General features: G+C 40.2%; 1 protein-coding gene across 1 annotated transcript in view; it reads right to left on the bottom strand.

The window, feature by feature from the left end:
• Positions 1-2746: 2746 nt before the first annotated feature.
• Positions 2747-9990, bottom strand: part of necab3 (N-terminal EF-hand calcium binding protein 3) — a 34808-nt gene continuing 27564 nt past the window's right edge. Inside the window, exons 10-13 of the mRNA XM_084020970.1 lie at positions 9013-9125; positions 7800-7877; positions 6831-6922; positions 2747-3598 (exon numbers count right to left, since the gene is read on the bottom strand). Coding sequence (XP_083877096.1) covers positions 3570-3598; positions 6831-6922; positions 7800-7877; positions 9013-9125 — 312 coding nt within the window. The 3' untranslated portion in view covers positions 2747-3569. The remainder of the gene's footprint in view (positions 3599-6830; positions 6923-7799; positions 7878-9012; positions 9126-9990) is intronic.

The following is a 9990-nucleotide window of genomic DNA, read 5'->3' as shown; positions in this document are numbered from 1 at the left end:
GCTGAGATTGCATTTACAACTTTTAGAACACAGAGAGGTAAAGAAGCCGTCGACTTTGGAAGACTATAATAAACAATAGGGAGGGCCGGAGCGGGACAACAGATGTCGCCGGGTCACCTTAGCCCCGCCCTCCGCCCGCTGAAGTGATGAGCCGTGTTTGCACACATCAGAGCCAAGGGCACCTGGCTGCAGAAATCTCTTTCTTCTGAATTCCATGTGTTTTCCCCTAGAAGTAGACACCGTGGGTCTTTATTTACAAAGGTGCCAAAAATGTTGATGATTTCTTTTATTGAATTTCCCCAGAAATCAGAACAGCATGTTTCAAGTGGGAAAAAGTTATTAGATTTAAAACGAAAGTATCGTGAAATGTGCAAGTGGCTTTTTTTTAAAACATAATTTTTTAAACCAAATGTATGGAATTCTAGCTGACGTCAGACATCCATCCATTAAAAACTTCTTCTGGTAAAGTCAAAGAGGTCGGTCGGTGCTTATGTTGTTTCAGTATCTTGTTGGAATATGTAATAAGAAGAAAATCTCCTGAGGCCCCTGGGTTGTATTTTGAAGAAAATTATTATTATATTATTCCACGGTGGTTTCAGGATGCACATTCTTCATCCAGCAGCAGCAGCAAGTAAGATAAACCCTGCTGTTTCGCTAGTAAATCAGGTAGAACAGACTGTATCTGCAGTGTTTGGAGAACATCATATATAGCATCATATATCTTGTGACTTTCAAATGGTGCTTTTCACTGTTAGTCCGCACCAGGAGTCACAGGGAGCCTCAGCGAGTTTTGATCTTCTCATCGAGAAGAGCATTTGACAAAATGTTGAATTAACCCTTTAACTTCACACCAACAGCTAGCATTAACTGGGTAACACTGTTTTGTAAACAATACCATTCATGAACTTCCTATACTGCACTGCATTTCTTTTAAATTCTTCTTTTATTTTGCTTGTTTTTCCAATGCTTTTAATGGTTTATGTAAAGCACTTTGAATTGCTTTGTTGTTGAAAAGTGCGATACCAATCAAATTGCCTCGCCTTGCCTAATACTCCAGCAGCCGCGTTAAGGTTCAGGCTACCAGTTGCTTTTGGGAGTTGAGAGGAACAAAAATGAATATGTTCTACTTTTTAGTATCTACATGTGTTGTTGTTCATTGCTTTGTATTTATGTTTGGTCTAATTTTATTATTTTAAGTGTACGTGTAAGGTGTCCTTGAGTGTCCTGAAAGCTTATTATTATTATTATAAAATCTGCTGGATATATTCCTCTTCAAACAGCGACACTTCTTCACCTCTTCCTCACCTCTAATGTGCGGTAGCTTTGACCCTCCTGCAACTGGGGAGGCGTGGGTACACACGGCCGCCCCCTCGATCGCCACTATATATTCATCCTGTCCTACCAGCAGAAAACAAGAGGCTCAAGATGAGAGGGCTTCAATTCGCCTGTAATCACGCAATCAAATATTACGGCCCCAGCAATCAGTGCGGTGATGTACAAGCATCATATGTGTGTGTGTGTGTGTGTGCATCTGCAGAAGAAGTGTTTCTGTCATAGCAACTGCGTGGAGAGAGCTGGACCTTTCATTGCTATTCAGAGCTTGTAAAAACATTTGCCTCAAACTGCGTGCAAATGATAAAAAAAAATGGGCTTCTGTTGAGTTCTGTTTGTGTCGTTCACAATACATCAGATGCACGCAGCATCCCGAGTCCCAGCTCACGTACAACGCAGAGAGCTGCTGTGTTTGTGTTGCTACACTTCTGTTGCAGCTTTGCAGAGCCAAACACCTTCCTCCCAACCCGGACGACTACAATCACAGGAAATAATGAGACAACTCACACTGTCGACCATAATGTTGGACTATTTTTATTTTCAGACACAATCCTGTGTTTATTCCTACTTAAAAGCAATCACGTTAGACCAGGTGCAATGGTTACATGATGTGTCCCAGTCACCCAGGTGGAATTAATTCATGCATAACATTTGTTTGGTGCTATAAAAGACACGTTTTTTGGGCAATATGCAACCTGTAGGAAGGACCCAAATCATTCTTCTGCATTTTGCTCACACGGTTGAATGGTGAAGAACGTGTCTGGTGTGATCCACAGAAATCCAAGGCACTATGGGGGGATTAATAGCTCACAGAACACTGATGAGTGGAATTATTGTATTTATGATCCATAATTGTGAGCCAGTGGTGGAGGGGGGGATGGATTATTTAGCAATCAACTTGGATAGCAATATCCAATTAAAGACAAACCGATGGATCCTGAAATATTCCTCAGGTGAGTGGCTATTTTAACATTCATCAGTCGGCTTCGGTAGGAAATGTGACCCCTGCTGTGTTACTTTGTGCCTTTTTTTGATGCTCAGCCTTGTTATTGTCATTTGCTCTTCGTTTGATCCAAAACTTTAATTAATGCATTTAAATTGTTGCGTGAGAAGGATTTCTTGGAATCAATGGAAACATAAAAGTTCCAGGTTTGAAGTTAATTAAAATGAGCAAAGTTCATTATCAGAGGAAGAAACATGTCGAGAAAAACTGAAGATTCGGAGGCATTTTCACTTGTCAAAACAATTAGAAGCTTTAATGATTGTTCTTTTTTTGTGTTCAGGTTGCTTTTCAGTTTGTTTACAATGTGTGGCGTACTCTACAGAACGAAAACACAACAGATGGGCTACATGAACATATCTGGATTCTATATGTACAGATGGAATAAACTCTACCGTGATCCAAATAAAAACATGATACATTAAATATATTTTCTCGATACAATGAAACCTCCGACTCCCCTTAGACACACACACTCTGACAGCTACATCGGAGACAAAGAGTGTGTCTCAGAGGAGACGTAACCAATATAAATAACTGACCACTTCTAGCAATAGATACACATCGGGGCAGGGGTAGCTTAATGTTTTTGGCATTCTGTGCACATGACAGTCGGAGAGCTGCATGAAAGAAGAACAGTGCTACAGTATCATACAGCAAACACAGCCAGGGTTTAAAAGGAACTATTAATGAAAGCTCATCAGCATGCGATTTTAAGGCTGTAGCAACCCTTCATCTTCTCATCCGCTCCAATTTTTCTCCCTAAATTTAATTGTATTAATCAGTAAACAACTCACCCAAAAGCACAATAACACTACTGGCACGGTTTTTAGGGGTTATTCTCCACTGGCATAATATCAGACAAACACTGCAACATAGAGAAGTCCAAGTGAGAGACGGTTATGAGAAAAATAATAATTTGCATTGCAGGGAATCAGTCACTTTCTAGTCGAAAGACTGACTATATGCAGGCAACTATCCCCTTTTGATGTAAGCGGCACAGTAATGAGCAGTCGAAGACAGAGGAACATTAAATAGATGCTGCCGGAGGAGGCTTGATGATGCCATTTTCTCCGTCTCCTGTTACTTTCAAACACATGGATGCCTTTTGAATACTTGCTTGCATGTGTGTGTGTGTGTGTGTGTGTGTGGGGGGGGGGGGGGGGGGTTGTTGTGCCAGCGTGTCTTTGTCCGTGCAACAGTGTAGGCAGGAGATGTGACATTCTGGATTCAGTTGCTAGTTGTTAGTCATAATCCACCAGGAAGCTGAGGAAACACACACACACACACACACACACACACACACACACACACACACACACACACACACACACACACACACACACACACACACAAATAAGGTCAGCACACACAGCAATATGATTCAGGGAGGGACATTCAAAAAATCTTTTCATATCAGCAAAATAACAAATGTGTAAATTAAGTACAACGTTTGGGGATGGAGGCCATTAACAATTACACATGCAGGACATGAGGTCATGAGGTCATGAGGTCGTTAGCACATTGTTCTCAAACCGTCCACATCCTATTTAAGTTAAGGATGTGGACAGAAAGCCAACGGTTGCCCTTTTCCAGGGAAAGAGAACAGCTCTTGCTAAAGCGGCAAACAGATACTTCTTGGTATTCAAACAAAGTGACTGTACTTAAAAACACCTTCCTCCTGGGGAAAAAAGACAAATATGAAAGCAGTGTCGAATGACATGGACGATAATAGCCTCTGCTGGGAGCAACAGAATGTCGTGTTTTATTTATTTGGTCTATCACTGATTCCAGCGCCTGGGCTTCTGACGGGCACCCCGTCAACGAGCCTCCCTCTGTCTCCCAATCAGTGCATGTCGCCCTCCCTATCCTCGGCAGCTAGACTCAAAAGCAGCCTCCTGATGATGTGATGAGATCAAACAGGCGATGCCTCAGTGCAAACACATGCGTGGTTCTATGGGAAGCAGCTTAATTATTGTGTTACTGAAAATGCTGCACAGCGAGCAGGAAACTGCAATGTAAGAGAATCTGTCCGATGGGTTGTCAATAACTGGTGAAATGATACAATTATAAATATATATCATATTCATTTTCTCCCAGGATAATTGATTATGAATAAATAATCAATGAACACAACTACAGTAAAAACAAGTAATGTTTTAAATGTATTATAAGTAATTATTTAAGTAATTATTTTAGTGTCACATTTTCAAGTAGGCTTCGTCATTTTATCTTCAGTTTGGACCAAATCGATTTCAAATCTTAATTTTCCAAGCTTATTTTAATTAATTTCTTATTCTAGAGAACTTAATGAATACCACTATTTTTAAAAATAAGTAATTATTTAAGTAATTATTATCGTGTCACATTTTCAAGTAGGTTTTGTCTATTTATGATTGAATTCAATCTTCAGTTTTATCTTATATTTTTTATTCTGGGTATCTATTGCAGTTTTAGTGCAGATGTACCACACACACACACACACACACACACACACACACACACACACACACACACACACACACACACACACACACACACTCTTCTAAGTCTATGTTTAGGAAATCCATCTTCTGTTTTCCAACATTTTTTACACCTGCTTTTAAAAGTGACCCACATGTGATTTACAGCACAGCTGTTAATTTATATCTGAAACATATGTGAAAAAACAACCACGTACAGTAACCTAGCAACGGGCACAACCCAGCACGGCCCACGCAGCTAAAAATCGCCATCTGCGACGGACGCAAAGAGGCAGATATGATAATTAATTTGTTTTGAGAAGCTTATTTAGAGGCGTGCAGCAAATAAATCAAATGTCAAGTGGAGAGTGATGAATGTGACCTGAGCCCGGGTGGCAGTGATTCACACGACTCTGCCATGTGTTGATCCTGTTGAGGAGTTGATGGCGAGGAAAAAGAAGATATATGTGCGTCATGTGTGAGTCGTGACAGGTTGCCTGCTGGACACATTTCCCTAATGCAAATCTAAATCTAAAGTCTAAAAAGAGGCAAGAAAAAAAATCATGTCATGTTTTCGCCCTTTTTTTACGACGGCGTATTAGGGCCACTGTCGGAAAAAAAAAACGGAGCCGAGAGAGGTGGGCAATATTCTAAGATTAAAAGTCGCAAATTTGCAAGTTTTAAAGTGGCAAATTTGCGACTTTAAAACTAGCAAATTTGTGACTTTAAAAGTCTTTGCTAGCTTATTACGATGCTAACAACCGGCAATTATGCTAGCTAACTTCCCATGAATGTCGCTTTTATCTTTCTAATTAATCCATCCCAGCGTGCGACAACACTTTACTAAGGTCCTTAGGGTGATGGCTGTTGATCGTTATTGTTGGTTAATTTTATATGGGCCAAATTGTCATCTTATTTGTGTTTATTGAGCGGGTGGTTTGCCTAAGCTAGCGATAGCTTTCACTTGTTGTCATAGCAACGGCAAACCTCCGGGTCAAGCTACATGATTACTTCGTATATTAGGGTCACTGTAGAAAAACAAATAAAATAAAAAAGAGCCGAGAGTGGGGGGAAATATTCCACGAAAAGAAGTCACAAATTACGAGATAATAAGGTCACAAATTTACGAGTTTATAAACTGGAAAAGAGTTTCGCCATATATTTATGTTGCTAACAACCGGGATTTATGCTAGCTAACTTCACATGAATGTACGCATTTATTTATCTAATTAATACATCACAACGTGTGACAGCGCCTCGTTGCGGTCCTTAGGCTGATGACTGCTGATGGTTATTGTCGGTTTTATTTATATGGGGCCAAATTGTCATCTTATGCGTGTTCATTGATCGGGCGGTTGGGCTCAGATGCTAGCGGTAGTTTTCACTTGTTGTCTGCAAACACTGGTATTTACATTGTTTTTCCCACAGTGGCCCTAATGCACCGTTGTACGTATTTGATCTGTGCCATACAAACTTTTTAAATGCCTGATTTGAAAACATTTTCTACCTTTCTACGTAGACAATAATCAAATTCTCCAAAGTGAGTTTTTGTCAGGAGGCACCTACGATTTCCACAGATGGGAGGTTTTAGTACATCTTAACATATCATAACACCAGCAAGCCTGACGATCTAAATGTCCTGTACCTGCAGAGACAGTTTGTATATTTCATATTAGGGACCCGTCATCCCGGCTACACTGGCTGCAGAAACAGTTTGTATCAGTATATTTTATATGATATATTTTATACTGATCTGAGCATGTGTTCGAGCAGACAAGCAGCAAGATGAACAAAGACAAGAGCACGTTATTAGGAAATTTAAAATTGAGTGACAAGCACAGTTTGATCACTCTGAAACAGCAGAATAATCACAGAGGCGACGAGCAGAATGTCTCGTATCCTCTCAACACCCATCGGATGTGCCGTCATTGTGTCAAAAGTGGGCTCATAGCATAAAACACAGCATGGACAAACAATGAGGTAACAGGAAATCAAGTATTGTCATGACATGAACACACAGAAACACAAACACGAACCTGGGAGCAACATGGTAGAAACGACTTCAGCATCCTCCAACATGTCGATGGAGCAGCGCTGGAAATCTTTACTGCTGTTGGACTGCAAGTAGCTGCGGAGAAGACAACGGAGGAGCAAAAAAAACAATAAGCCCACAGGGAGTAAATCAGAGTAAAGGATCACCTGTAGATAAACACCGACTGTTTAAGCTGAAGAAGAGAAATTGTCCCGTCTACATCGGAGGCAGTTAAAACTTCATTTTGAGCTGTTTAAGGTCCAGTGTGTAGGTTTCAAAAGCTGTGTTGTCTATTTGACTGTAAATGAGACCATCATTTACTAAATGAACATCATGTTGTATCGAAGAACACGCGAAACTAGCAACGTAGACCATAGGCTGATCTTTACAATGTTCATGAGGTAATACATCAAGTGATATTAGGGTCATTTTCTCATAGATTCTCATACGTTGTTTTTGCAACCTGAAGAGTCGCCCCCTGATGGCCGTTAGAAAGAATGCAAGTTAAAGGCACTTCCTATAGGAGGTGGCAAGATGCAACTTAATGCTCCACACTGGACCTTCCAGTGTTATTATTTCCAATCAAAAATGTAAATGTTCATGTTATTTGAATTTTTTTTTTAAAATCACATTTGTATCAAAACAGGTCTATTTTAAAATGAATATCTTCACAGGTATGTGTATAGATACTATTTACACCATCTAACCTACATCCACGTGTGTGTGTGTGTGTGTGTGTGTGTGTGTGTGTGTGTGTGTGTGTGTGTGTGTGTGTGTTTGTGTGTGTGTGAACTGAGGGATGGGCCATCTGCTCATCTTTACTGGTGGGGAACATTTCCATCCCAAAGTTAAGAGTGCCAAACAGTCTGCCAATAACTGACATACAACAACAACACACACACACACACACACACACACACACACACACACACACACACACACACACACACACACACACACACACTGTACTGACCTCATCCAGGAGATGCGGTCCTGCCAGAACTCATACATTATGTAACACAACTTTCCTGGGAGCTTCTGAACAGACACACTGACAGCCGGACGGAGGAGAGGAGAGGAGAGGAGAGGAGAGGAGAGGAGAGGGGAGGGGAGGGGAGGAGAGGAGAGGAGAGGAGAGGGGAGGGGAGGGGAGGGGAGGGGAGGGGAGGGGAGGAGAGGAGAGGAGAGGGGAGGGGAGGGGCAGGAGGAGGAAGGAGGACGGGCAAATAGAAAAGAGGACAAGAGTTAAAAAGTTTCACTCTCTAGAAAGATGTCAGTTGGAATGGAACTAAGCACATTAACTCTTCAAGTACTTCACTTGAATAATTCCCTTTCATGCAATGTGATACTTCTACTACATTTGTCTGACAGCTGTAGTTACTTTTCAGAATACAGTTTTTCATGTTGAAAACAGGTTGACCTTGGATATGTGTGACAAAATGGATGGATGATGTATTCTTTAATTTGTTGAGAAAATGATCCTCTCATGGTAATTAAATTATTTTAAAACCCTCTTTGATCAGCTGGCATGCATCTTCACAAAGCTGAAAACAAAGCTCAAAAATAGTGTACTTATTAGAGATGCATTATCTCACAGAACAGCGACCCCTTCAAATTATTATCCCAATAATCAGCAATTTAAACTCAAAATAATGGCACTAAAACGTACTGGAATCCTTTTTTCGCGAATAATACTAATAAAATAATCTTACATAAATTAATCATGAATCAATAGATCTCCCTAAATAAATGAAGGATAAAAACATAATGTATTTTTGGATCCTATATTTCTTTGAATATTTTAATTGAATCTATTTTTCACTTCTCCACCATGATTGTGAGGTACAGAGCTTAAATAAAATCCTTCATCGCCCCACCTCCATGTTATAGAAGATGATGCATTGCTGTATAATTAGATTACCCAACAGTGTACAGGTAGTTAAAATGACCACAACCGTAAACATCTACAGCAGTAAAAAGAACGCACTCTATTTAAGGAAAGGACTTGAATACTTCAAGCAAAGAGTTAAAGCTTCTTGCAAGATAGCAGATTGTTATTATTGTTGTTAAAACAATTGAATCGATTTTCACATCACCCTGCGAGTCATTCGGGGCAAATAAAAGCTGCCTCACTTTCCAAAGAGGAAGATATATCTGCTTTCTCTAAAAACAAGCGAGGTGCTCACTGCAAGTTGTTGGAGTCGGCCGCGGTGGCTTCGATGTAGCTCTTCAGAACTTGACGAAAGGAGTCCAGATCTTCATGGGTCACGGACATCTGCCTCTGAACCAGCAGGATGTTCTGTTGGCGACGGGACGAGAGAATGATGAGTCATGAGGACCAATATTTACAAACAGTTTTTCATACATATTGAAACTATTCTTATGGTTTTTAGTGAGCACTGTTTCCACAAAAGGTCCGTTCACCTTCATCGCAAAAAGATGTTTTGTTTGGTTCGTACGGGTTAAGCTTGAGAAATTCCTTGAGATTTTTTTTGTCGCCACCCCGATACAAAGAAGGAGGATGTAATTAAATTTTTGATGTTCGGAGCATTTATAAAACTTCTTTTTTTTATGTTCTAACCCAGAGTTGTCATTGAACTTCTGTCTGCTGGGGAAAAAATAGTACATGTGAAAAGAAAAGTTGTGGATTGTACTGCAGTGGCAGAAATTGTGTGTTGGAAATACACAGTAAAAAGGGAATTGTGTCTACTTTTGTATTTTGTCTGAATGCTTTTATTTCCATATTGTTTGCTATTTGTTGTGTTTTATTTTGCAAAGCTTATTTGAAAATCCTAAAAGAGACAGTGAAAGGTAAACATAACTCTTTCCACTCATTTTCCTTTTGTCAAGTATTGGATCTTGTAAAAACTGATTTCCCCTCTACTAATGCATGTTATAAATACTTTGTCACCATAGTTACCCCTAATAATAGATTCCAGGCACGCCCTCCTGTCGGTCACATAGATCGATTTAGCTGGAATGAGAGTAAATGTTCTGTTGCGGGAGGTCGTGGTATCTTTGGTTGGAAGGAGGAACCCGATGTGCTTCCTGACATTTAGAACGGGGGCAGTGAACAAACTGGATGAGCAACACGCAGTTTCTAGAGAGAATAATTGCTGAGTGCAGCTGAAATGAGTTTAAATTATATATTGTCAGTTTTTTGG

The sequence above is a fragment of the Eutrigla gurnardus genome (assembly GCF_963514095.1).
Source record: "Eutrigla gurnardus genome assembly, chromosome: 2".
NCBI lineage: Eukaryota > Metazoa > Chordata > Actinopteri > Perciformes > Triglidae > Eutrigla > Eutrigla gurnardus.
The sequence above is the reverse complement of the archived record's forward strand: the minus strand, read 5'-3'. Positions and strand labels throughout refer to the sequence as shown.